The sequence below is a fragment of the Acromyrmex echinatior genome, chromosome 16, assembly GCF_024713525.1.
Source record: "Acromyrmex echinatior isolate Ae372 chromosome 16, ASM2471352v2, whole genome shotgun sequence".
Taxonomy (NCBI): Eukaryota; Metazoa; Arthropoda; class Insecta; order Hymenoptera; family Formicidae; genus Acromyrmex; species Acromyrmex echinatior.
This window is the reverse complement of record NC_141867.1, coordinates 2504036-2531894: the sequence shown is the minus strand read 5'-3', so window position 1 is coordinate 2531894 and position 27859 is coordinate 2504036. Positions and strand designations below refer to the sequence as shown.

Below are 27859 nucleotides of genomic sequence, written 5' to 3'. Positions count from 1 at the left end.
AGCCTTTAAAGCACAGACTTTCGTGTTAAACGAAAGTTAAACGATCAGGGTAAAAAATATAAAAGAATAAGAAGGAGCGAATAAATCATTATTATACATATTATACACATGAATTGCCGATTAGCGTTGCCAAGGTTTCTTCAATTGAACATCCATTATCCAAGAACATATGCTGTTTTGATGCTTTATTTATTATAATATTACATAAACAATAGCGCCTCATTTTCGCGATTTCATAATTTTTTAATAATATTTTTATAAATACACACTACATATCACACTATTAATGTCAATTTATTATTAATGCGCACACTTTCGGCAACTGTCCTTCTAAAGACTGCGGTACTCAAAAAAATTTAAGTATAACGTGAGTAATAAATGGAAATTGGCTAATCACAATAAAGACCATAAGCCAATAACGTAAGATGTAAATCCAAAATGTTAATTTACTTACTGCTTATACATATTTTCTTGTATGCAACAGCTTTTAAATGATGGACACCTCGGCAACGTTAATCAATAATCCACATATTTCTGGTAGAAAAATTTTATTGAAATTTCGCATAAATTTAAAACTGTTTGTAAATGTAAAACTATTTTAACAAAATTGCTGAAAATTCGCAGAAAGATATATGTTAAAAATTCACAAAAATTTCAACAAGATCCGGTTAATATAAATATGAAATGTTTTTCGCTGTATATATTCAATCGTACACAAATTAAATTTCATTCAAATGCATTCCCTCGGATGAGATAACGTTGAAACAGTTACATTTCTTGTAAATCTTAGACATTTCTCGACAAAATTGCGTTTGCTGTAATTACAGAATTTCGCGGTCTCTCTCGATGGCGTTCTCGTCTTACTTTACTCCTTGGCGTCAGAACGATATAATAATTTCCGCCCTGCCACGACGGTATTTTATCGCATGTGTGAGAATTCCATACTTACCGAAATACATAGCCATACAAACTATGTACCATTCTCGTAGATATATATATATATATACATATATATCTGCGACACCGGCAGGTAACATTTGATCGATACAGTATCGCCGGTCCGCACATTGGATGTTCCTCGTGAACACGTATATGCACGCTTACGTACAGCCGAAACTGTCCTGCGTCATAATGTGTGTATGTGTGCATATGTACGTGTGCTTTCAGGTGATACGTCGCTCACAGCTAGAAATTCTAGAAAACTGCGGCATCCATAGTACATGTCAATCTATCAGAAGAAGAATTCGTTAACCAGAACCGCTAGCGACACATTTTCGTGTCATTCCTAAAATCAAAGTTACAAAGACACATTATTATTTTCGCTTGACATAAAAAATTTCCTGATCAAGTTTTTAATAAAGTCAAATTTTTAATAAAAAATGAAAGCAGGTTTTTGAACAAAGGAACAATCTTAAAAAAATCAGCAATTTTAATGTGAATAGCTCGATTACTTCTAAGACAAAGTCCAGAAAAAATTTTTATGAAATGACATGAAATGTTTCCAAATTAATTTCAGTCTGAATTTTTCAAATTAGAGTTTGAAAAAAAAGCTCACTCTTTTTATTGATCAATGTTTTTAAATCATGAATTTATTTTACATTTTTAAACATTTCAATTTGCGTATTATTGATCTTTACATAAATGATGTGACAAAACATTGTTATTCAAATTTCATATATCACGATAATATTTTGATTAATTTTAGTATTGATAATGGCTATTAGAAAAGATTGTATAGTTAAAAATATGGAAGTCTTTAATGAAGAATTTTAGGACGACAATGTAAGCGGCTCTAGGGAAACTGTAACAAAGTGTCAAAATTGCGAAAGGACCAGGCTCGCAATAGTAGCTCGTAACAATACGCCCATATCGCGCACAATCCGTGTACTAGTACTGCAGTCAATTTCATCGAGATTATATCGGTCTTGCTCGCCTCTCGGCGAGAAGATTCCCTCAGCATTCTACGGTCAGGATAAATATCCGACCGTGGCAGAAAGCGCTCCTTTCCATCCGAAACTTTCTACGCGAACTCATGTTCGTCGCAAACGTATATAGCAGCAGCAGCTCTGACAATCGCACCTAATCTTATCTCACCACGATGAGAATCGAATGTTTGTCCGCCGACGTGATTCCTGGCGTTCTCGTTTTGACACGTTTGAGGGAATCCTGACAACGTGTCTCGGTAAAAGGAAAAAGGTCGAATTAACATCAATCGCCAAATTTCTATTTAAAAAAAGATATTTCTATTTAAAATAATATTGTAATTTAAAACAATTTTAAATCTGCGACAGGTAATCCGAAAATATTCTCATAAATGCCATAACAAAGATTCGCATTATGTATACTGAAAGAAAAGTTTTAGATACTTGTGACTTTTTTGTAATTATATAGTACTATAATTATAGTTATTACTGCTATAATATTAATAATAATAATTATATTTAGAGTTCTATCAAAAAATAGTTTGTAGCAAAAATTATTATAAATATAGTTATTATTAGAAATGATTGCAGTTACTATAATTAGTTAACTATAATCTATAGTCATTCTTTGGGCTAAACATATAAAACATATGATTGCAATGATAATTTAACTATAATTTATAGTCGTTTTTGGGGCCAACCATACAAAATATGATTGTCCAAAAAATGACTATAAACTATAGTAATTGCAATTATTTTTTTTTTGTAATAACAATTGTATTTATATTATCATTTTCCATGTTAACTACATATAATTTTTGATAGAACTTTAAATATAATTATTATTACTAACATAGCAGGAATATATATATATACATATGTATAAATCTGTAATTACATGATACCATAACTATTGATCATGTAATATTATACAAATCACAAATACCAACAATTTTTCTGTCAGTGTAGAAAAATTTTTGAACATTTTTATTCGATAATTTTTAACTCCAATACTAAGTAACAAGTTTGTCGATAATTCATGTGGGATACTTGAGAAGTTGAATCAAGCTTGGACAGAGACATATATAGCAAAATAGACGATCGCGAATGATACTTGATACTTTGACACATTTGCTGCGCGGACTTGTTAATATTGTATTAAATTCCTCGTGCAATCGATACGGTTCGGCAATTCAATCAATTAATTTCATTCTCGCGATGGACGGTGCGCTGACGCAGCGAATGACAAGCAAAATCTGTTTTATTAAGTAGTTATGTAACATGAGACAAGCAAGAAATACGTAAAATAAAATAAGAAAATTTTATTTAAATTTATTTAAATATGGAGAAATAATTTAAATTACTAAAATAATTATGCTTTTTAATTCAAAGTTCGATGTTACATCTAATTAATTTAAAGAGAAGTATTTTTATTGAAGAAGTATTTCTATTTTTCTGCAGTACTCTGTATTTAAAACTTATTTCGCTGTCAGATTTGAATAAAACATTTATTCTAGGCTATCTTAGGCTTAATTTGCTTCTAATTGATCGTGAGTAATCCATTCATAATACTGCGTTACAAGATTTTTGTTTTTCAACACCTGAATGACGATTCTTATGTATTTTCAACTATTAAAAAGAATTTAAGATTGAAAAAATTCCATTACTCACAGATTTTAAGAAATCAAAGATTTTATTTTTGAAAAAAACTTTACAATTTATGATTTTTTTCTTCTACATTATACAGTTAAGTACAATATAAGAATCACCATTTAGATGTTAAGAAATAGAAACTCTTTGTAAATTAATGTAATTTTTTACATTAAATATTACCAATAAATTTTATTATTTTGATATCACTTAAAATTGTATATATAAAGAAAAGAAGCTTCGTATTTATTTTATATCATATTTATATCATATCACATTTATTTTTAGGTGCTGTAAAAAATATTTAAAGTTCTGATGTCGATTACAAATTCGCATGATTACATAAGAAATTCAAAAGCGGAATTTCTAAAAAAATTGAAAGATAATGAAATGTTTTTGATATTATTTTTAATGTAAAAAGCCTTACAAGAAACATTCATTACTTGAAATAAAAAGTTCAAAATTTACTGCATTATGAAAGATAAGGAATGCCATGTGAAAGTGAGACGCGTCGGCGGACAAATTTACGCGCAGAAAATAATACGAATGCTCTAGTGATAGCGACACGCGCAATTGCGCTTATTAGTTCGTACATGCGGCGGATCGATCAATCCCGCAATCGATCACGAGTTCTTTCCTCGCGCGCGCGTTTTATTCTACCTTCATTCACGCTCATTTACTTGCGGACACCATATTCGTTCGACAGAACACACACATTACACATACACACACGTTATACCTATATGTGTATATACGATTTTTCGATGTGTACATCGTCGTTTTCTGCGCCATTGTGTCGCAGCCGATCCAACAATTTCCATGATTCTTCTGCGACTTCGCGATTATGCGCCTCTCTAAAGTCGATCGACACAATCGCGACACTTCACCACGTTCTAATCGTCGTCCTTCGCGGCGAGATTTCATACTTGCAAATAGCAAACGCTTCGAAGTATCCTTAGAGGGATTACCACGATCGACCTTCTCGTACTTGAATTTTAATCCGACGAATCTGGAGAAAATCAACAGTAAATTGGTTAATCAAGGTCAAGGTAAACGTGTACAACACGAGATTACAAATAGATTATGTTTAAATGAACCATGTGTATATAAATATTATACACACACACACACACACACACACACACAATACATATGATATATCCCACTAAACTAATTCAACTAAGAGTAACATTACACATCAATATTATAATTTCCTCAACGAAATAATTGTTACGTACAACATGTGTTATATTACATTTACATTGATGAGAGGAAAATTGTAAAATTGATGTAATGTAACTGTCTGTGTTTACTGGATACGAGACATACATACAATACATTTGTATACTATATGTACATACAGTTGATATCGAGCACATGATTACAGAGTGCCCCTGAATTCACACTCGCACAGGATTGATAGGATGCACAGTGCGATTTTCCATGCCAGAGGAAATAACTTTTTCCTTTGACAAAGTTACGTCCGAACGATAGTTTTTAAATAAGAGTAGTTTTTAAAGCTAACATGAATGAGAGACGAAGCAACTGTTTTATCTTTTCGCTAAAGATTTTATAATTAGCGTTATTTAAATCTCGCTATTTTGAATGCAGTTTAAAAAAAATTATGAAGTTGATATTTTTGAAGGTACGATTGATAATAGATTAAGTAGTGATTCAACTTGCACAAGAGAAAGTTTTTATTCGCAGGACAAATATGTCAAAAAAGAAGGCTTTTTTATTTATATACTTTAAATCATTTTAAAACATTTATGCTTAATTTCTTCAGATAACTCTTCTCTTGATAACTGTAGAGATATCTCCCAGAATACAGTGAAGATATCTCCTGAATAAGATTATCCGCAACTTATCTGGAAGTGAAGAAATTGAGCATTAGTCTTTTTCAGAGAGTTCAACAATATCCACAAATACCTTTGAATTTAATCTATTTTATCTAATTAACTTATTTTATTTTCGGTCGATATGCCTCAGATATCGTTTAAACAAATAGAGAATTGTAAATATCGTTTAGAAAAACAGAGAATTATTCTATGTATTCTGAAAAGGTTGTTCTATTCTGATATATATATATATATATACTTTCTTTTTTTACTCTTCTTTCCTTTATTTTGTTAAGTACTCAAAATATCAATTTTTAAATTTGTCATGCAATTGTTAAGATTTTTTAGAAATAGTAAAACAATATACTATATACGTTTAATGAGCGCCATTTCTGATTTATGTGTAACTTCATTTCGACGCAGCTTTTACCCAAGGAAAAAGCTTTCTTTGATACAAAGAATCACACTATGCATTCCGCGTACGTGAATTCTGGGACATCCTATATATTATCCAATAGTTCTAAATGAATGAAGGAACATTAACGAAAAAGTAAATAAATCGACGTGATTTTTCATTTGCAACGCAATAAGAGAGTTTCGTCCACTGATTTGTATTACATGGATTGCTAATGTTTTGTATTCAATTAAAGATCCATTATGTTAGAACAAGATGAATCTATTTGTGAAATGTTTTGTTTTGATCATTTATTTATTGTCATATTACATAAACAACAATGACATTTTTTACTTCACATTTTTTTAGTAATATGTATTTAAAAAAAAATACTAAATGACACGCTATCATTAAATCACATTAATCACACGTGGCAATTACCCTTGTAAAATAATGAACGTTCAATCGAGGATATACTTTGACAATGCTAATTGTAATCCATCTAATTGTAATACATATCAGTGGTTTCGTCATATTGTTTATGCATATCTATCGTCTACAGATAAATAAAAGGATATATATAGGCGACGATACTATGGCGCAATACGAGGAAGCTTATGTCAAGTATAGTTCGGCGTTTCCTTTTTCCGCCATCTATCATTCGAACGGAGACTCCTTTAAATTAATGTTATATATCCGTACACAACTTTCAAGCACCCTGCAAGAGCACGTTTTCTGCGACCTTTTTTCATCCGTGTGATTCTATTAAAAATGATTAAAGAAAAAAAAAATAAGAAAAAACAAAGATGCGCGAACGCAAAACACACTCTCAAACGCAAAAACTCTCAAGAGTTTTGAGACAAATACTAATGTACTTAAACCATCTGTGAGTCTGCCTCGTCTTTTATAAAGTTCTTGCTATATTCAATCTATCGTATATTTAATTTGTATGCCCTATTGTCCCTCTACTGATATAATCAATCAATCCCAATACACTATCCATCTTTCAGCAGAAAAGTGAGTATATAATTCTTTTGTGGAATGATATTAACTCAAAAAGTAATTTAATTTTTTTGTCTAAATGATATCAAATTTGAATTCAATCTACATCTATAATTCTCAAATACCAATAAATTGAAAGACAATATAATACAATATGTTAATAATAGTAATGATTTTAATTGATATGTTTTTATTGCTGAGATATAAGAACGTTGCAAATGACTATAATTCCCAGGTTAATTAAGATCAAGCAAAATTTTATAACAATTTTAAAATTCTGAACAGTTAATAAAGCTAAATAAATATAAGACTACTTCTGAATATGATAAAGATAATTAATAAAACTACACTTTAATATTTAATATTTAATTTTATAAAAGTTTTTTTCTTCGTTCTAATATATATTTTCTTTTAACTTTTTTTTTTATATTTTAGACAACATAAGTCATTTTTTTAGATTAGATAACGCACTAAATCTACATTTTCTGTAAAAGTAAAGACTTAACTTACAGTAATCCATCATATCGAGTGAGTAGATTCAACAGGTGCTTTTGATGGGGATAAATCCCTGCTCTTGTTTAAAATCGTTGTTCGATACTCGCAATCGATTGTTCGAGTTTTTTCGATATTTTACGAAATGTATCAGTTAACTAAACAATACACTAATCACGCGAAATATATTCCTTAACAAATATTTGTCACATAAAATTCTCTTGACTGACAAATCAGACAAAAAATGCTGTCGAGTCGCACAAAGACGCAAAGCATTAGCGCTATCGAGACTCTCGAGCGATATATCGAACTTGTCGAGTGCTAATGAACACGTGCGTTATATAACCCTATTCCAGATTTCAGAGCATTCACTTGGCAACAATCGGTAATCGAGAGTAGTAAGTAGTTGCGTGTCAGTCACACGCTAGTGATTGTTTAAACGGGATCAACGTGTAAGAACATTTTCCTTGGAAATTTCTTGTAAAAAAACGAGCGGAATATCTCTAAAAAGAATTACCGAGGAAAATTGCAATCAAATTGTCACGTTCTAATATAGAATCTCAGCAAAGTAGAAATATTTTTAATGAGTTCTGAGAAATTAATGAATAATAGGAAATTCCTTGCCAACGCGATCCAGTAATTACGATCAAAGCTGTCATTTTATTCATTATCTAGACACGTGGATGTATCTTGCAGTGGATTGTGCAGTGGATTGTGCATGTAATATGTTATTTCATACATGAATTATAGCAGTAACTTATGTTGATTTTTAAAATAGAATGATTTTTAGAGAAATCTGATTATTTAATACTGGTCAATTTAATACTAGAAGGTAGTGATTAATTATTTACCTATACAATATCTTCAGCAAAGGTGATTTTTCACTTCACAACAGGAAGTCACTTCCTTCAACAGGAAGAAAATATAATGTCACTGTTGAGATTGTCATAACAAAATAACATAAAGCATTCGCACGTCACCTTGACGTAATTGTTGTGATGTAACTGATGTTTTTTGATATGGGAGTACACAATGTTGAATCGATAACTTAGAAATGTTTAATCGTAACATTGCGAATATTGTATCAACATTGTGAATGTTGCATCAATATTGTGAAATGTAAATTCAACATTCAAAAAATATTCACATTTTATTTTTGACAATTGCAACGTCACAGTAATGTTCTTTCAATATTCTGCATTATTATTATTATTATTATTATAAATATTAAAAGCACTGAATAACTAATACTTAAAATAATTAATCCCTATCCTTTTCTAGTATTAAATTTCTGTAAGAATATAACCGTTAATTTAGTAATTAAATTTCTGAATATATATATATATATATATATATATATATTTGTATTATTATTTTTAGCTTCGATTATCTGTGAGAGAGTGGCTGCAATTTCATAATAATCGTTATCATGATAATGCAATAGTAAATACCAGACCGATATCACAGTGATCAAGTAATCAACAACCAGAAGTGTTGAAATCATTGAGTGAATATAAGATAGTTTAAGAGTACAGACATTTGAAGACAAATGAGTAAAACGTTGAGTCAGCAATTAAGCAATCGGAGGCTGCTTGTCGACCTCCTAGCTCTGATGTTTGGTCTGGGTGCTTGGATCGGAGTAAATGGCGTCTACGTTCAGTTGCCACTCATAGTACACACAGCTCCAGAAGGATGGAGCTTGCCTGCGCACATGGTGATGCTAGTACAAATTGCTAACCTAGGTCCCATACTGTATACTCTATATATAAAGTAAATCTATGTTTCATAACATTCCTTGGGACGATTATATAATGAATCTAATACAAATGTGACTTTCAGGTACACCGTTTGGGCATATGACAAATATATTATTTATGCTCTGCTGGCCGCAGGAACGTTTGCTTGTATAACATTGAGTTTCCTGTATGATCATACCTCATTTGTGTTCGGCAAAGAACACTCGACTACTCTCCTATCGCTGATGTTTGTGACTGCCCTCGTCGGATGTACAAGTTCTGTTCTTTTTATGCCATACATGAGGAACTATCGTGAGATTTATTTAGTGTCTTATCTCGTCGGTGAGGGATTAAGCGGATTTGTACCGAGCGCAGTAGCGCTGATTCAAGGCGTCGGTAATAATCCAGAATGCGTCAACGTCACCAAGCCAAACTCGACCCACCTGGAATTCATACCTGCGGAATCGGATCCGAGATTCTCCTCTCAAATATTTTTCATCTTCATCGGGATTCTGTTATGTCTGAGTTTTCTTTCGTTTTTAAGCCTAAACTCTTTGCCTGTAGCACGTGGGGAGAGAGTCAAGCTACCGAGCAGCATGGAAATGCTGCCGACCGACACAACGGCACCGCCGAGCTATAAAACTAACGCCGGCTGGAAAATGCCGAGATTTAGCTATTATTATTTATTAATCATGATGGCTGTAGTATGTTTACTCGGTAACGGTACTTTACCAAGCATACAGTCGTACTCCTGTCTACCGTATGGCAGTATAGCGTATCACTTAACAGTTACGCTAGCTTCCATAGCTGGCCCATTGGCCATGTCCTTAGGTTTCTTTGTAAAAACACCAGAGGTGAAGCTCCTCAATATCCTTATGACGGCTATTTTGACACTTTCAGGCTTCGTCTTATATCTGGCCGCGAAATCGCCTTATCCTCCCTTGCAACATTCATGGATGGGTGAACTGATGGTAGTCTTTATATGGATAATGTTGAGCGGTTTAATTGGATTCGTAAAGATGGGCATTACGACGTTGTATCGACCCGATCCCGGAAGGGGTCTTTATTATACTGGCGTTGCGACACAAATCGGATCGTTAATAGGTGCAATTACCACGTTCGTTTTGGTCAATTATACAAAAGTATTTCAGTCTTATTCATCCTGCACATATCTTACAGAAAATTAACGTAGTTTGTACTTAGTTTTATCAATTATTTGCATTATTGGTAATATTAGAAAATTTATTTTTAGACAATTTTTTTCTCAGGAAGAATATTAATGAATACATTAAATAAGATAAAAAAAACCAAGATCAGTTAAATTTTGGATATTACAATAATATATTGTATATTCTTTTTATTAAGATCAAGAGTATTAGCTTTTTTTATATTGAATTAAGATCAGAAATATTTTTTTTGCAATTGTTGGGTAAAGTAACTTATGATTCCTACTATTATTTTGACATTACACATATAAAAATACTTAGCGATTACTAATTTACTAACTTTATTACCCACAGAGAAAAACATAAATAACTAATAAAAATGGCAACTATACAAGTTTTATATGTACCTTTAGAATTGACATATATAATTTAACAATATAAATAAAACAAACACACACACACACACATATACATATATATATATATATATATATAAAATTTAGTAAACTATTTTTAATTGCAGTAACTGTAAAATATAGTTTGTTCAATTATGTACGTTAATTCTACTTATATAGTTGTCAAGAAAGGCGCTTCCAGACGATATGACCAATATATAGGCCAACTTTGCACACATTCGCTAAATATTAACACATTTAACATGAATAATTATATATGTCATGTATGTGTATGATATTTACTAATGTTGACCATGTCAATGGAGGCGCTTTTTTATAAATGCTATCACTATGTTTTTTTCTCTGTATAAATTTAAGTCTAATACTCGCCCAAGACATGGATGTACATATAAAATGATAACGTTTTTTCTTTCTATTCTCGTGCATTTCAAACAATTTTTCCTTGATAGATTCCAGGTGCCCAAATTGTGGCCAGTAAAACTTTTAATATTTTTTTGAACACAGAATCAAATTCTTCGCACACATTGCGTTCTCAAAGCATGACATGCATTTTTTTTTAATCAGTTGAATATACTTGATATAATATTTAATAATCTATATTAAGTACTTAATATTTGAACAGCTCAACTTCATTGTTAAGTCTGCACAGATTGTGCCAGTGTTTAATTTCACACGGTGTTTTCTCTTATGAATGCATAAGCACTTTATCTGATAAATTTTATTGAGCAGATTAAGAATCAATGTTGAAAAAGAAGATATATTCTATGATATATATAACAATTCGTATATCCAAACTTTAATTATACAATATCTTTATGACTCTGCTTTTGATAAATTTATGCAAAGAAAAAATTCTATAGATATTTTCATCTATTATTCGGAAAAGTGTATGCATATGCATGTCTGTGATATTTTACAAATACTTAAACTGTCAAATATCAGTATTGGTGTGAGTGATCGATTACTTCCGTTCAGAATGCCGATGTGTTATAGCGATTACTTTTAATTGTCGGCGAAGTCACGCGTCAATCATTTACTGTGTTACGCAAAGAAACCTCGATACAATGAGAGATGATTGGCGAATAGACTATTACTTTAGACACATCAAATGCAGCGATTGTCCACCTTCTCGTAATCTTATTCGATATCAATGAAATATTAGCGACTCAGTTCGCGAACGTCGATCACATGATATATGCCCTCTTACGCAAGAACAAGTGCTAGTCAGATTGTTAATAGTCCTATAGTGAGAACTTGCGAGCACAATAGGCACAATATATATAACGACTCGGCTAGTACTTGTTCTTGCGTAAGAGGGCATACATCATGGAACCGACGTTCGCGAACTGAGTTATGTCAATTGATATTTTTTTATGACAGAACATTCGTCATCGGTGACGAGAGGCATAGCCTGATTCTGTTGGTTTCGATTTCCTTCCTTTAGCATACCCAACTTGAAGTTCTCGAGGCAATATTACTTCTTGTTCCTGATTCTTATGCTCGTACTATCGCTTATTGTTCTATGTTTGTACGAAGTAACAAGAACTTGAGCGAGCCTAATTTTCTCGTAAGCTGAACTATAAGAGACAAGAAAAAAATGAGATAATAAAGAGCAACAAGGGGAAGTTCGTCCCGTATTTAAAAAAGTTTATTGCACGTTCTGATTGGAGTCTTGTTGTTTCTTCAGTAATGGATTTCTGTCAAATTTCGAATCGTATTTTTATCTAATATATCTCGTCTATCAATTGTCCATTGTTTGTGCCTAATTTGTGAACTCACTCGCATACTTTTTGAGTTTGGATCATGATATCGAATATAAAGATTATTAATTGCCTGTCTCTGGTATGTTTGATCACTGGATGCTTACATTATGTACATAACTCTATTGTCTTCTGCATTTCCATTGTAAAAATCAACGGTGTCGAATTGATTGTTCTGTCCTGGAAGGGACTTGGCAAGCGAAGCGATTATTTCGTTCGTTTCAATACCGATTGTTTCAAGGCATAGAACTTCTATTTTGGGGACAATTACTAAAAGGTTTCTGTACAATAATGATCGAACTATTTTTATATACAAATTAGTAACAAAAATAAGCGGACAATAAGAAAAATAAAGAGTTTTTATGAAAATAGTGAGAATATCTTGTATCTTTAGCGATAGATAGGTTGAAAAAATATCGTTTCAGTTTTGGAACGGAAGAGTATACTTTATCTAAGTAGTGGCAGTATAATATATGTAGATACATATTTCTTACGTTATTATATTTAAAATATTCCAGAAATTGTATTAAATCGAGATGCTATGTATATATAATAACAAATTTATGTATTTACACCTGAGTAGTTTCTTAGCAAAAATTGTTAGCTTTACTTGAAATTTTTTTTTTGCGAAGAGCGAAAAAACTTATATATAACTTTTCTTATTCAATTTATTAAGATTTTTTAAATTAAGAAAAATCAAATATTTTAGTTAACAAAACGTGTAATATAGTATATGAAATATACAATTTCTATCGATCATCAAAATAAAATGACTGGTTTTAACTAAAGACAGATTTAGCTGATTTTGAAGCAAAACATCTACCATTTTTATTAAATATGACTTTAATAAATATAATTGCATTTGAAACAATAGGAATTTGAGAATTCTTTTTTTTTTTTGGAATTAAACCGGTTAGAGTTTTCCCTTTGATTTTAAAAGTTAAAATTATTTCAGCACATTTTTGAAACATTTAATTCGTGATTAAGAGGTAAAGGAATTCTAGAGTTCCAATACCTCATTTAAAATTTTTTTATTTTGGATATAACGGCTTTTGCATTTCGATTATTCACATGAAAAAATTATAAATTTAAATATTAATTTTTTTATTTTGGTATCAAATAAATATGTTGCATTGAAAATATTAAATTCGTCTTTATGTAATATATAAAGATATTCAAATACAGCAAATCTCAAGTTACATGTAACGTACATCTTACAATTAGTTGTAATTTGCCATAAGAATATAACTGTAATATATTACGTGTGTTATTCTACAATTATATTAATTATTACACGTCAATGTAACACGATGTTTGCTGAGAAAAAGAAGACCGCTGTTAAAAATTGGCGGGAATGATGGAGGGCTTCTATAGGTTGATTCTTTTCTATTCATTTAAATTTACTACAACTTTAAATTAAATGTAGTTGTTTACAATTAGAAGAATTTCAACTTTATTCAAATTGCAAATTGTAATATGATAAAGTAGTGCATTGATTGGTCCGCTATGTTTCAGGAATTCCTATCCTATATTTAAATATCTATATGTGTTAATTTTTAATTTCAACAATTTAATTAAAATTAGATATTTTAAAGGATCACCTGTTCTGCCCTACAAAAAAATTTAGGCAAACTTTAAGATAAGATAACTTCGTAAAAAATCATTGTATCGAGATGTCCAAAAAAGAATTCTACAGCTTGAAATCTACTTTTCAGATCGGTACTTAAAAAATCGGTCTTACTGATTTTATGAAATTACACAAACATAAATGAAGACGCATCAGATTTCAAAATTTGTTACAAAATTTGCGAAATTTTATAGAGCGAATTAAAAATTGCGTACAAATGTGGTTTACAGCTTTCAAAAGAACGATTCTTGAGCTTTAATTTGCTTTATTATTGATCTCGGTATGGTTTTTTTTTCATCGAGTTATTCAACATTGAAGCAAAAAGGGTCGTTTTTCGGAGAAAAAAATCATGCAAAGCTTCATAAAAAAAACATGAAAAGTAAAGATTTACTTTTTCAAAAACTGTAAACCACATTTGTGTACAATAATTCACCCCGTATAACTTCACAAATTTCGTAAAAAATTTTGAGAGATCTGATGTGTCTTTATTTATGTTCACAAAGCAATTTTTATTAAATATCGCTCGTCATTGATCTCTCATTCAGTGCGATAGACATTAACGCCCGTATTCATAGTCAGACTTTGTACTTAAGGTTTCGTTAAATTTATCTTTAGATGCTCCCAGCAAACGAGAATGGATTAAAATGGATTAAAATTTTTTTCTATCCGAATACATATTTTAAAAAAATAGCGAATACTTTTTTTTGGATTTAATTGGATTCAATTGGATTCAATTGGATTCAATTAGATACAATTGGATTAAAATAAACTGTATTTCTTATTCAAAATTTTGAATTGAACAATATTCACAATGTGTGTATTGTGCACAGAAAAAGTTAATATTATTTTTAAATTGAAAAGCATAGAGATATGCTCCATGCAATTCATATAAATAAATAAAAATGCATTCAGGATTGAAAAGCATTCATTTTAATTCATTTCATGAATTCATTCGTGAATCAATATTTCTGAAAATCTAAATTCATTTTAATTCATTTCAATTCATTCTCGTTTGCTGGGTCAGCAGCCAATGAAATAATTCGTACAGTATCTGAAGATAAATTTAAGGAAGTCTTAAATACAAGGCCTGATTATGAATACGGGCATAAGACGATATTTATAATCAGTTCTTATTTTAAGACCATCTTAAATAATGTCCTAAAATGTTAATAGCTTCCTGATTGGTTCATGACATTTTTATGCTGTATCTTAACGACGATCTTAAATATAAGATCTGACTGTGAATACAGGCAGAAAGAAACCTGAATATTAATTTGATAGATTTTAATTATTTCAACGATTTCAGCGATTTATTTCCATCAGGAGCACCGCAAAAAAATAGATATTGTTATGTAGTTTACATCCATTTCTTCAGAGGGCAGTAGTGCACGGCAGCATTTTGATTACTGCAAAAGGCTCTCACGTCCTCTCTTAAGTTTCTCTTTGGTACAGCGATGTATTCCTACAATTAGTTGTATAGAGTACTCGATAGCAGGTGATCGTTATGTTTAATAACACGACAGATCAGACATCGTAAACATCTGTGATTAGAACGCATTCAGTTTTTGTTGAATCGCTCCGTTAATCTCAAACAGATTGAATGAAAATACTCAGATTTGCACGGTTCGAGGAAAAATGGATGACGAAAATGCAAGTTGCTCGTATGACAGTGAAGATGAGGCACAACTGTCACTGCTTGATCTTCCGGTCGAGGTTTGTACAAAACGAAAAAAAAAAACCGCTGAGATTTTCGTCTTTCGCTCGCGTGAAATTCATTTTTTTTTTTAAATCGCCGCTATTATCTCGTCAATAGTCGCTTTTCAATAAAGTGAACTTTCTCTCTCATTCATTCCGATCGTAGCATCTGTTTGAGTGTACGTTTAATTTGTTATTGTGTTACATTTCAGATATTCCTGTATATATGCTCCTTCTTAGAAGCATCGACATTAGTACACGGTTTGAGCCTAGTGTGCAAACAGTTCTACCTAATTTTGAAGGATGATTCATTGTGGAAAGCGCGAATTAACCATATATGGCCGGATGCTAGCTACCCACTCTTGCGTCCTGGTTAGCTCAAATTGATAGCACTTTACGCCTTGCACGACCACTCATTTTTTTAAATAAATGAAACACAGTTTATATTCTGCTCCAGTGCTGTTCGAACTTGCGCATGCACATGTAGGTTGTACATATATCAATTGCTTATATTGTGTCAGATTTTATTTTGTTTTTGCATTTCATTTTTCTTTATCTTGAAAAAAAATTTTTTTTAATGTTTTATAAAAATATATATTACGTTTCTCATTTATAAGAAATCAAACAAGTTTGAGCAACTCTGTTTACTGCAATAACCTGATATACAAAGATAAAGTAAGAACTTGAATAAAAATCTCAATCAAGAATGTACGTTTATTTGTTCTTAATTCAAGTTGTATGTATACGCATTTATTTAATATCATAATACAAGGAAGTGTTTTTTTCTTATTTCTTTGATATAAGAAGTTATATAATATTTCAGCGAGACCCGACAAATTGTTTTGGAAATTGTCATGCGTTGCGATCGAGAAACAAACAGCACTATGGAAAGGTTCCGTAGTGGACAAACTTATAATTGCGAGCGCACAGTATAGCACAGTGGATGCTTTGCTACTGATGCACGTAGGTAGTATATTAAATTATACAGTAAAAAATATTTTATATTTGTGTTAAAACCACAGATCTTTATTAATCTTTTTGTATTTTTGTTTGAATTTTTAACATATCTGAGTATTTTTTAATATAATGTGATTGTAATTGATCTGAGTGTATTTTAACATAATGTGATTGTGGTTTTTAAATATTTTGTGTTAAATATTCAAACATTTTTTAAAATAACAATTTATGAACGATCGACTTAAAAATAATATACTTTAAAATGTATAAATTCTAAGATAAATGAATAAAATGCATACATTTAATAAAAATATAAATTTTACTAAAGTAATATGCTTTAGCAAATTTACTTAAATATTATGTTAGTGTTATATTCTTTGTATTTTTTACATAATGTTTCTGTTATTTCTTAATATATTTATAACGATATATTGATGATTTTTATTCTCAGAATGGAACCATATGTATAGCTGGTGCGAGAGATCGCACCCTGCTTTACTGGAAACTTCCCTCACACGAAAATCCATCTTCTTCCGAGAATGGGAACACTGTTTGCACGGATTCCGCGCATAACGGATGGATCTGGGATTTGACGGCGATAGATAACACGATCTACAGTTGCAGCTGGGATCAGAGCGTCAAGTCATGGATGCTAATTAACACCGGTCTCGTCAAACTGAAAACTTACGAGATGTAAGCGGTAACAAAACTATTTCTTCCAGTTTCTTTGCGATAAAAAGACGAGAAAGATTATTCCTGTTTGTGGGAGAAATAATTATTTTTCTTTAAATTATTTGAATGCGATATAACAAAACAATTTCTTTTGATCGCTTCGTGATAAGTAATTTCTGTAGGAGAAATTATTTTCCTTCAAATTATTTCTTCTACAGGAATTACTTATCTTGCTCGTTGACAGTTATTTTTCCTAAAAGAATTACTATAAATCTCGCTTGTTGACAAATGATTTGGAAACGCAATTCTAAAGTTTACTCGCCAAACCCATTTGCTATATATTATTATTTTGAGTATATATTAAATATTTCAGGAACACTGCGTCAGGTGCATTGCTGTGCGTGTCGTCGTGTCCAGAGCAGGCCCTCTTTGCAACCGGCTCGTACAGCAGGACCATATTTGTGTTCGATTCGAGATCAGGACACAAGCCGATCAGGCAGTATCGACCGCATACCGGGGCTGTGATTAAGCTGGCCATGAACTCGGAATACATCTTGTCCGCCAGCGAGGATAAGACAGTGTCTGTTTGGGATCAAAGAGCTGGACGAACCATGAAGTCTATCACAGTAATTTTATCCCATATTTTTGTCATCGCGTAAAGAGCCGCAACTACGATATCGCGGATGTGCTTCTTAGATTTCAGGCGAAGCGTTCCCCATGTGTATGAGCATGCAACGGGATTGTGTTTGTGTGGGGGACAGTACTGCGAAGTTGCATGTGCTAAATCCAAAGAACGATTTCGAGTTAGTAAAATCTTATTCTACCAAACATACGAAAGGGATAACGGGGGTGCATCTGGCGTACGGATGTCTGATAACGAGCTCCAAGGACGGCACTGTCAGAATTTCAAGTCCTACGGATCCACCTAAACCTATTGCTACTTTCCTTTCGGGATTCGGAGAAATCGCCAGCGTGAGTATCATTTACGTATATAGAAAGATATCTGTTTTGCTGAAGTACCTGAAAACTTAACTATACAGCAACAAACATTTTGTATTTGTGTTGTAAGCGGACCACTACTCAAGTGCGGATAAGTCTATCTTTTCTGTTAAACTTTTGTGTTGAATTTTTTTAATTAAATTTTTTAAAATAATTAGGTAAATAAAGATAAAAATGAGCATGAGCAGATCTCAATAATATATTTGGGAATAATAAAATATTCCACTATTAAACTAATTCTATTAATCATTTAATATATTGATGCGTATAAGCGTTTTATATATAATTTTATACAGATGTTGATATAATGATTTTATATAAATTTTGATTATCCTCCGAATTGGTAAAGTCCTTCTTAAAATTCATGATATTTTTATAAACCTATAATAGCTTATATTATATTATATATATATTTTTATGTTCTTTATTTCGCAGATGGATTATCTGAATGGCATTCTTGCGATATCTGGCATCGATGTCGCGGTGTGGCGACCAAAATTATCGTTTTTAACGAAACATCAATGAATGATTCAGAATTTCTATACGTGTTCTATAGCTATTCTAAAGCTATACTGCTTTGAGAGATATATATATATATATATATATATATATATATATATATGTATATGTATATGTATATGTAATATATTCTTAGTTTTTACTAAGATACTATACTTCTAACGCGCTCTCTTAACATAGAATGTAATATATATCGTTTTGCGAAAGTAGAAGTACGTCGTTTCGATTGTTTCGTTGAAAATTCTAGTAAAAGCTTTATTAACATCACTTATAATTATAAGCTGAACGATAGCTGAATGATAGCTACAATTATAACATCGAGCTTATAATTATAGCATATTCATGAAGCAATCTTTTGATGCGTAAGAAGAATAAGAAAAAATGTATTTTTATGATACAGTTAAGTTGCATTTGAACATAATATATATTTTATATATTGCATTACATCGTATGTCATATTGTCATGTTTGTCATTCTGCAGATTTTCTCTGATGTTATATTTTATATTAATATATTTTAATATAATTTATATTTTCCGCGCATGAAACTACACTTCGAACATGTGATTTGAGAAGACGACGTTTAGGGACTTTTCGAATACCGGACGTCTGTTTATAACATTTATAAACGAAAATACAAGTCGTGTATTCGAATGATAAAAGAATCCCTCATCCCTATATCGGAATTTATACCATTCCCAAATCACTTTTAATCATTTTGAAGCAATTTTATTGCCATTTTGATGTTACCATAATTTTTTGTTCTGCTTGAGAGATCCCGGCAAACGCGGGATGGAATTTGAATTTTCCGCGACATCACGTGACGTATCGCACCGCGTCACGTGATACAATTTCAAGCGAATTACGTTGGCGATTAGTTTTTTCGTACTTGCGACGAGCCGCGGTTGACGGGTGCTTTTGTTTCGCCTTAAGGGCGAACCAAGTGCCCTAAATTTACTTGCTATACGTGTGCGCGAGGTAAGGTCATTGTGACCATTATCGTGTCTTATCATTCGCGCGTTCGTTCCGCTTCATGCGCTCGCCCGAGAGAGTGAGCCGAGTTCGTGATCGCATATGAAGAGGTTAGCGCTCGTGGACGCGACGGCGCCAAGTTCGTACAGGTAATCGCGGGAATTTCCAGTGGCAAACTTGTTCAAGAACGCAATGGAATCCTGAATCTTCTTGAAGAATAATAGAGGACGAAACAAAGTCGACGAAGGCAACGAAACGGCTTCCGCAGTCCATCGAAATTGCTGACTCACGACGTTGGCAGGATAGCGGTAAATCGAACTTGGTATGTTTTGCAACTTATTAGAATTCAAATTGACGGTAAACGTAAGACGTAGCAGTAAAAATTTTAATTATAAAATCAAAATTAATTTTATATTTTTGATATTTAATAATTATATATTAATATCTTTATATCATGTATATGTATAATTTTATTATTGAATACGATTACATATATAATTATTCAATAAATTAAAAAACGCACATTATTCAATAAATTAAAAAACGCACATTTAAATTAAACGAAATATTTAATTATTAAATGGAATACATTTAAATATAACAAATGAAAAATATATAAACATATAAAAATTAAATACATGTAATATGAAAATAACAATTACAAGAGCGGGAGATTACAAAAGAAGGAAGAGAAAGAGGGAGGAAAATGTGAGATTTCATAAAATTAACAAATCGTCATATTGGCTTTTGATTCACCCGTTTATTCACGCAAAACAAGAATAGACTTGGATATCCGTGTCGTTAATCGTACTCATTGTACACATCTGTCCATATACATACAATATCGCGCGTCCACCATCATACGCATCCACGAAATGCATATACGAAATGCGGTGTATACACATTACATATTATATGTATATATAATATAATTTTATTTTAATTGGATAGGATACGATTCCTCAGCCCTTTCTCATCTTCATTCTCAAATTTAGCTGCGTGTAACGTGTATACTGAGTATGCGTGTGTATATATATATAATGTGTGTGTGTGTGTGTGTATATATATATACTAGTATTTTTCCTCTTCGTGTCTCCGAACGCGTGTATTACACCCGTTCCCTGTATTTCTGCGTGTATTTGTACGAACGCGTATTCGTGTGCCGCGCAGATAAAAATATCTCACGCGTGTGTCATTACCGTCCTTTGCAAATGTGAAGAAAAACCATCCAGCGAAAGTCGATGGTGTCTCGTAAAAGTGTACACACATCGTCTGTCATATGTCGAGTTCATTCATGTCGGAAGGGAAAAGAGCTAAAAAAAAAAGTAAAAAAGAAAGAATGAGAAGAACGGAAAAACGTATCCGCAGTCGTGCACGCATGCACGCACGCACGCACGCACAGGTGTTTTTTCCGCATGCATCGATGAAAGATCAAATCGCAGATCACAGCTTGCAACTCGCGTCGACAGGTGTGAAACAGGAAGTGACGGATTAACGCTCGCAAACGAGTTCGCGAACCTATTTCGTCGGTCGACGACATTCTGTTTCGCGAGAATTGTTTGCATATGCGTGTCCCTTATAGAAATTTACTGGAAGGTAGTGATTAATTATTTAATTTGAAGTAATTAATTGAATTAATTTGAAGGACTATAGTTTGATGCTTTCATTATGAAAAATATGGATATGGATTTAACATGATGTCCATATAATTCTCACCGTGCTAATATTAATATGGTGTGAATGTAAAACCCTTGGTGTTTATATCAACATCATCATAGTATGTATTAAAAACCTGTAGTGTTAAATCTATCCCACATTGGGGTTTGTATCAACAGTATCATAATGTGGATTTAAAGCTCATTGTTAAATACATATTGATGTTTCGTCAACACTAACTGGGTGAGAATTATATAGATACCGCATGGAATTAAATCCACACTCATATTTTTTAGTCTTTAATACTCAAAATAAGTATCGACAGTGAAAGAGGCATCCTGGAAATGTTCTTAAGACATAAGAACATCTTCTGGATGTCTTTAGAACGTTCCTTGAAGATTTATGCTGTATGGAATGTAATTAATCATTCCTTTCAACATTAAATTAGATTTCTATAAGGGATATTCCATCCTCCCGGAGATTCTTTATTTTACAGCGACTCTGAACACAATATTCATCTATACGAATACATCTGTCGAGATGCAATAAGATATTCTCAAATGAAATTGTGAGAAAAATAATTCCGCGAGAAATATGTAAGTAGGGCAAGTATAATACTTTACTGCGCGAAGTGCGCTCAATTTTTCATGAAAACTGTGACGTTAAAAGATTCGACCTGTCGATGCTGCTACACATAATTGCGCTGCGCGTTGTCCGGACGATGCTTTTACGTTGCATAAATAAAACCGCTGATTTTCTGATGCGCCAAAAAACGCGCGTGCTCGAGATTCAGGCCGGCTTCAGGAGAAACACTTCGGAGTGCATGAATCAAACTTGCAAATTTTGTATCTTAAACAAATGATATAAAAACCACAACAAAACCGAATAGCAAAAAAATAATATAAAATAGATGCAAGACTATCTAAACACATATTGATGTAATGTAAATATGTGCCTCTCGATCTTTCTCTTTTAATATAAAAACTTTTAACATAAAAACTTTTAACATAAAAAATTACGAATTTGTTGACGCAGCCTTTTTCTTCGCGATGTGCAAGAAATGAATGCAAAATAGATGCAAATATAAAATAAGTGGAATGTACGGAGCAATTATACAAATTTGAGCATCGCCTCGAAGTGTCCGAGTTCTCGAAGACCGTACCTGACGATCGCAGTGACGGAATGATTTCAATACTGATTTTGGAATGGTTCGTAATTCTCTCAGAATGGAAACAAGATGTCGCAAGGCAAGGCGGGATTTTCATGGAGCGCGTCCTCCGGAATCTTCGAAATCGGGAGAAAATCAGAAGATTCGAAATTTCTTTTAAACTTTGAAAGCCGATTTCACTAATGAAGTTGATATTAATTTTCGTTTCATCACAATCTTTTCCATTTTCTAGAAATAGAAAATTAGAATATTGCAAACCCCATTTATTCTTGCCAATTTGACATTTGTTTGCGTGCAAGTTGGATTGAAATCGAAACTCGACAAAACTGATGGACAAAAACTTAAATTAATTTAATATTTCTATCAGTTACTTCAAAATTTTTCCTATTCATTGGCATCTCGCGAGATCGACTCATTGTGTGCCATTCTTTTCTATTTGTCTTGGCTTCTTCGATGATAAGTTGTCCCAGGTCAGACTGACTTTCTCCCGGGATTGTTTTATATATTGTACACTTAGGCAATCAGGCAATTGAACGTTTGAGGACGCGCGTCCTACCCTGTTATGCCCGGAGACATGCTCACTTCCTCGGCTAGGTACGCGCGCTAATACTCTTGCTTCGTTACGTGTCACTTATATATAACTTAAAAACGTGAAAAAATAAATAAATACTACGCGTTTCGTGAGCGACTCCGTCTGCCGGACGGGCGCGGAAGAAGACGCTCTCCATCGCTCGCAAATAAAGTACAGGATACCTCTTCATTTATCTGCCTCTTTCACTTTTGAGAAACTTTTGAGAATGGCTGCGTTCAGCAGAGAAAGCAGCTTTGTAACTGTTGTAAAATTCTTTAATACGATTGATTTATATATTTAGATCCAGTAAGAGAAACTAAGGGCAAGATCTATCATATTGAAGAATTTTATAATAGTTTCGAAGCTGCTTTACTCTAAAAAATATCGATGTGGAGTATTTGGATATAATTGTTACTATTGGTATTAATTTTAATACCAACGTAATTTAATACTATGAATTTTAAATTCACATCATGATGTTGTAAACACATGAGGTTTAAAATTCACATCGTGTTGATATTAATATATTTTTTAATACTAATAATATTTTATATATTAATACCAATTAATATTTTTAGTGCTAATTTTTTAGAAAACAGATGTTTCTTTCCTGAATGCAGCCATTGTCACATATACATTCGACTCGCGCATAATTGAATACCGTTGGACATTGTCAGCATCTCTTCCACCGTGACGCCCGGTGCGTTTACCTCGGCGAAAACGTCGTCATATAAATTGCAATAATAACAACAATAATTCTACTACGACATAATAATAATATTAATAATGCGGTCGCAGTTTGAGCGACCGATGGACCTTCGATCTATTCTTCTTAATTATCTGTTTTAAAATATTTAGCCGAATAAAAAAAATCTTTTCTTCCAAATATTCGCCAAATTCCCGCATTTGTTTTTTATTGTTTTTTCTGTATACCTAAAAACGTTAAAATATGTATTATATTTGTGTTACGCGATGTATTCTAACTACCGACACTTTCTTCGTTCGTCGCGCGTACGTTTTTTATAAACGACTAAAGGCTCAGTAACTAAACAACAAACGGATGAAGAATGGCGATAATAATAAAAATATAATCCTGACGTAAAAATAATCGAATAATATAATAATAATAATAATAATAATAATAATAATAATAATAATAATAATAATAATAATAATAATATAGATTATCGTTATTACTACATAGTGATGAATGATGGCGATTAATAATTAATTAATGATTAATCGAATAAAAAAAACGAGTGGCGTGGTGCGCGAGAGCGCAGATATTTTATCGACTAGAATTCGTATAGATTCGCTGTGTGAGTGTGTGAGTGTTTACTTGTATGGCTCAATCGTATCATTTCGCTCTTCGTGGGACTCATTATTTAGTATATTATTGTGTAACTTCGTTCTTCGTCGTGTCAAGCAACAACGCGACTCACCGCGAAGAGGATCGCCATCTCTCTTCCCGGTTTCCCTGCGAATTCTCTCAATCGTACTCTCGTCGCACCGCGAGTACTCGCCGATGTTAGAACAGAACGACGTTCGCGATATCCCTCGCTATATTACGTGGATACCACGTCGAAACCACGTCTCGAGTTGGCAGATGAATCACATTGATCGCACATTCCGGGTGTGGCAATTCCGTGAATTTTCCACCGCGAGTTCTTCCTGAACTTCGTAGACGTCGTAAGTACTACCGTACCGTTCTCCAGGTCGTTTATCATCTCCAGATGAAACTATCCGGACTCTGACAAAGATCTTGACGATTTCTTCGGAATCCGGAGATCGATACGCGCGGTTCGCTCGGCATGTTCACTGTTCTTCAACGCGACGTCTGACTCATCCCTCTTCAGGTGAAGAACGGTATCGAATTGAATCTCGTAAGACTCGAGACTCTTCGAAATTCGCGGAACAACGACGATCGTTGCGCCGAGGTCCACCTCTTCGTTCTTCTTGTAGTCCTTTTTCCAGACCGCGTTCTACATCGATCTACTTCTTGGTCTCTGCATGTGTATGTTTGTATGTGTATGTGTGTACTTGTATGCATGCATATATGTGTGAGGATGTGTGTGCCGAGTGATGTGTCTCCTTCGTGGTGCGGCGCGTCGTTGCTCCGACCATATCCCGTTTACTTCTTGCGACCTAGGTACTCGACCATATCCTGCAACCTTTCCTTCTCGTCCTCAAGCAGCAGCGCTTGGATGCAGCTCGTGAAATATTGTGTGCTGAAGCAGTCTTGCCTGTGATTCGAACAAAGATCGAGAACAGAAAAATCGATTAGTTCATTGGTGAATACCGATTAATCACTAAAACTTGGACGTGATGTGTTCACTGGATCTGTTCGCAATTGTTCCAATAGATAAAATTTGGTAAATAGTTGAAAAACTTTCGTTATAGCAAAATTTTATATTATAATAGTTTTGAAATTTAGAAAGTTACAATTTTTACGTAGATTCAATAATAACATACATATTCCACACATTTTTATTTATAAATGATAATATTTTGAAAAATGATAGGAATGTTACAATTCTGATATTCGCAAGTAGCACTTCGAACAGAAAGCTTGAGAATTTTATGTGCATCGACATTTCATATTGATAGGCATATTTAGCGAACAAATCTGTGATAGTTAGTAATTGTTAGTGCGTAGGGAGACATTGGGACACGTGTGGGAAGGCATTGAGTGTTTCGCACTCTACATCGAGAATTAATGTATCACGAGTAGAGCGTGAATTGTTTCGTATTATAAAAAATCACAAAAATATTCAAAAATGTCAAACAGCGCAAAATCGCAAATATCGCCACCTAGAAAAAAGTATTTCTAGTCAATCTGCTTAATCATTGTCCTGAAAAAATATCGAAGAGGCGCAAAAAATCAAAATGTAAAACATTCGTTCACAGACTCGCAAAAATAGTAGAAAAATCGTTGTCTTCAAAAAGTCAAAAGGTATTTCAAAATGCACTCACAATCAGACAAAAACATTGTAGTGGCAACTATGAAGATGCGACAACTACACAAATTTTATATGTAAAATGCATATATAGTTGAATAAATTACTTTATAGTTACAATTAATTATAAAATAATTTTTTCAACTATATGTATGTTAATTTTATATAAAATTCGTATAGTTATTATTTTTATAGTTGTTATCACTTTGTATTTTTTCTGAATGTAGATAATGTGAAGTCAGAATGTACGAGATGATGCTGTATATTACATCGCCAGCGATGCTGCATTTTGTCAAATTAAATTTTAAATATAATTAACAGAATAGATATATTAATTATTCATATTTCTATTAATTGTTCATATTAATTCATATTAATTGTTCAAAATTAATTTTATTGTTCGCCAACATTTTCGAAGAAAATGGTAAGATTTCTTTATAATTTCTATATATTATATATATTTCAACACTTCATCTTTATCTATTGCAGCATTGCTCGCTAGTATAAGGTTTTTTCTTTTTCTTTTCTTTCTCTCTTGCGTAGAATTACCTAATATCTCATACTCATTATCTCGGTGCGAAGATACTATAATACGCCTGGATATTCGTCCAGGGGATGATGTCAAAATGCAACGAAAATATAATTGAAAGTAATGATAACGGGAATATAACAAATATATTAAAAAAAAAAGGGGATAAGTAGAAACTCGATCAACCCTGATATCTATTTTTGTTCACAACTTAATCTCTCTTACACAAACTTACGAATTATTAATACAGACTTTTACTTTAGTATTACAAGTCGATACAAAAGTATTATTCTATTTTTCTTGACATTCCACGAGAAAAGACAGAACGATACTTGAGTCGATTTGTGTCATGAAATGGAATGCAATCATATTCGATAATACATTTGCTATTTAACTCGGCGAATAATTCATTTTACTCGTTACTAGATATTATCGTTTATTAGCAGTTTCTGAAATATTTGTTCGTGATTTTCGATCCAAACACCGCTGCGATTGATGAAGCACAACTCGATCACTTAATGTATTCACGATTTTTTTATGTACTCGTCATTACTTACGGCAAAATTAGCATTACAAATATTACAAGATGTTTACGTACAATCGTTATATGTAAAGATTGCGTGAACAAATCGGAGTTTTAAGTTTTGCCGACGAGTGGACGTATATCGAGACGAGAGCAGACGAGGAAGGATAGTGGAAGTGCAAGCGGACACAGTTAGTTCTTTATATTTGCGAAAAGCGGAAAGAACATAAAAAGGGGCACATAAAGGGAGAAATCATAAACTAAAAAGAAAAGGCTACCTAAACCCCGGGATCAGCTCCGTGGAGTTGCTTGATCCACATTTGGATCTTTCCGACCTCGTCCGTTAGCAGCAGGACGTCTAAGCATCCTTTGAAGTAGTCCGTGGTGAAACATTCCTTCCTGCAGAGAGTTAAAAAAACATAATGAATTACGTCACAATTAACACTAAGTTGCATTCGTAGGCAGCAGCTCGTAGCTCGAAAATCCTGAAAAATGTCTCACGAAAGATCGTAAAACATATCGCTCTCATCCCAGTAAATGAGAATAAATTGAAATGAATAAAAATGAATTCATCTCAACATTTCCGAATTCGCACTTTTGGTTTTTCAAATCCATTTCGAATTTATGAATATATCTGAA

General features: G+C 32.5%; 4 protein-coding genes across 8 annotated transcripts in view; 3 read left to right on the top strand and 1 right to left on the bottom strand.

The window, feature by feature from the left end:
• The first annotated feature begins 936 nt into the window (after positions 1-936).
• On the top strand, positions 937-12745 carry LOC105155098 (solute carrier family 52, riboflavin transporter, member 3-A). The gene is made up of 3 exons (XM_011071006.2): positions 937-8018; positions 8679-9068; positions 9138-12745. Exons 2-3 carry the CDS (start codon positions 8848-8850, stop codon positions 10219-10221), a joined length of 1305 nt encoding a protein of 434 aa, XP_011069308.1. The 5' UTR covers positions 937-8018; positions 8679-8847; the 3' UTR covers positions 10222-12745.
• A 1755-nt stretch (positions 12746-14500) lies between these two features.
• Positions 14501-19509, top strand: LOC105155099 (F-box/WD repeat-containing protein 9). The gene is made up of 7 exons (XM_087414644.1): positions 14501-15716; positions 15911-16070; positions 16522-16661; positions 17107-17348; positions 17701-17953; positions 18024-18299; positions 18762-19509. The coding sequence occupies exons 1-7, from the start codon at positions 15639-15641 to the stop codon at positions 18849-18851; spliced, it is 1239 nt and encodes a 412-aa protein (XP_087270770.1). The 5' UTR covers positions 14501-15638; the 3' UTR covers positions 18852-19509.
• Positions 19510-19671: 162 nt separating this feature from the next.
• The window catches only part of LOC105155101 (peroxisomal leader peptide-processing protease), an 80540-nt gene continuing 72352 nt past the window's right edge, over positions 19672-27859 (top strand). The window contains exon 1 of one of the 2 annotated variants that reach the window (XR_015547776.1): positions 19672-20138. The gene's annotated coding sequence lies outside the window, so the exon portion shown is untranslated. The remainder of the gene's footprint in view (positions 20139-27859) is intronic. The other variant, XM_011071012.2, reaches the window with a different exon arrangement.
• ITP (ion transport peptide) overlaps positions 20557-27859 on the bottom strand; it is a 60693-nt gene continuing 53390 nt past the window's right edge. Inside the window, exons 3-4 of one of the 4 annotated variants that reach the window (XR_015547777.1) lie at positions 26718-27619; positions 20557-25454 (exon numbers count right to left, since the gene is read on the bottom strand). Coding sequence is in view for 3 of the 4 variants with exons in the window: in XM_087414645.1 (XP_087270771.1) it covers positions 27499-27619 (121 nt within the window). In the remaining variant the exon portion in view is untranslated. The other 3 variants (XM_087414645.1, XM_087414646.1, XM_011071011.2) reach the window with 3 other exon arrangements.

What these genes read in the sequence shown, in the direction of transcription:
- LOC105155098 (XM_011071006.2), top strand. Translation starts at nt 8,848, where the DNA reads ATGAGTAAAACGTTGAGTCAGCAATTAAGCAATCGGAGGCTGCTTGTC. An exon ending in CTGTATACTCTATATATAAA is followed by an intron (nt 9,069 to 9,137) that starts GTAAATCTATGT and finishes TGTGACTTTCAG; the next exon opens with GTACACCGTTTGGGCATATG.
- LOC105155099 (XM_087414644.1), top strand. Translation starts at nt 15,639, where the DNA reads ATGGATGACGAAAATGCAAGTTGCTCGTATGACAGTGAAGATGAGGCA. An exon ending in CTACCCACTCTTGCGTCCTG is followed by an intron (nt 16,071 to 16,521) that starts GTTAGCTCAAAT and finishes ATAATATTTCAG; the next exon opens with CGAGACCCGACAAATTGTTT. An exon ending in AAACTGAAAACTTACGAGAT is followed by an intron (nt 17,349 to 17,700) that starts GTAAGCGGTAAC and finishes TAAATATTTCAG; the next exon opens with GAACACTGCGTCAGGTGCAT.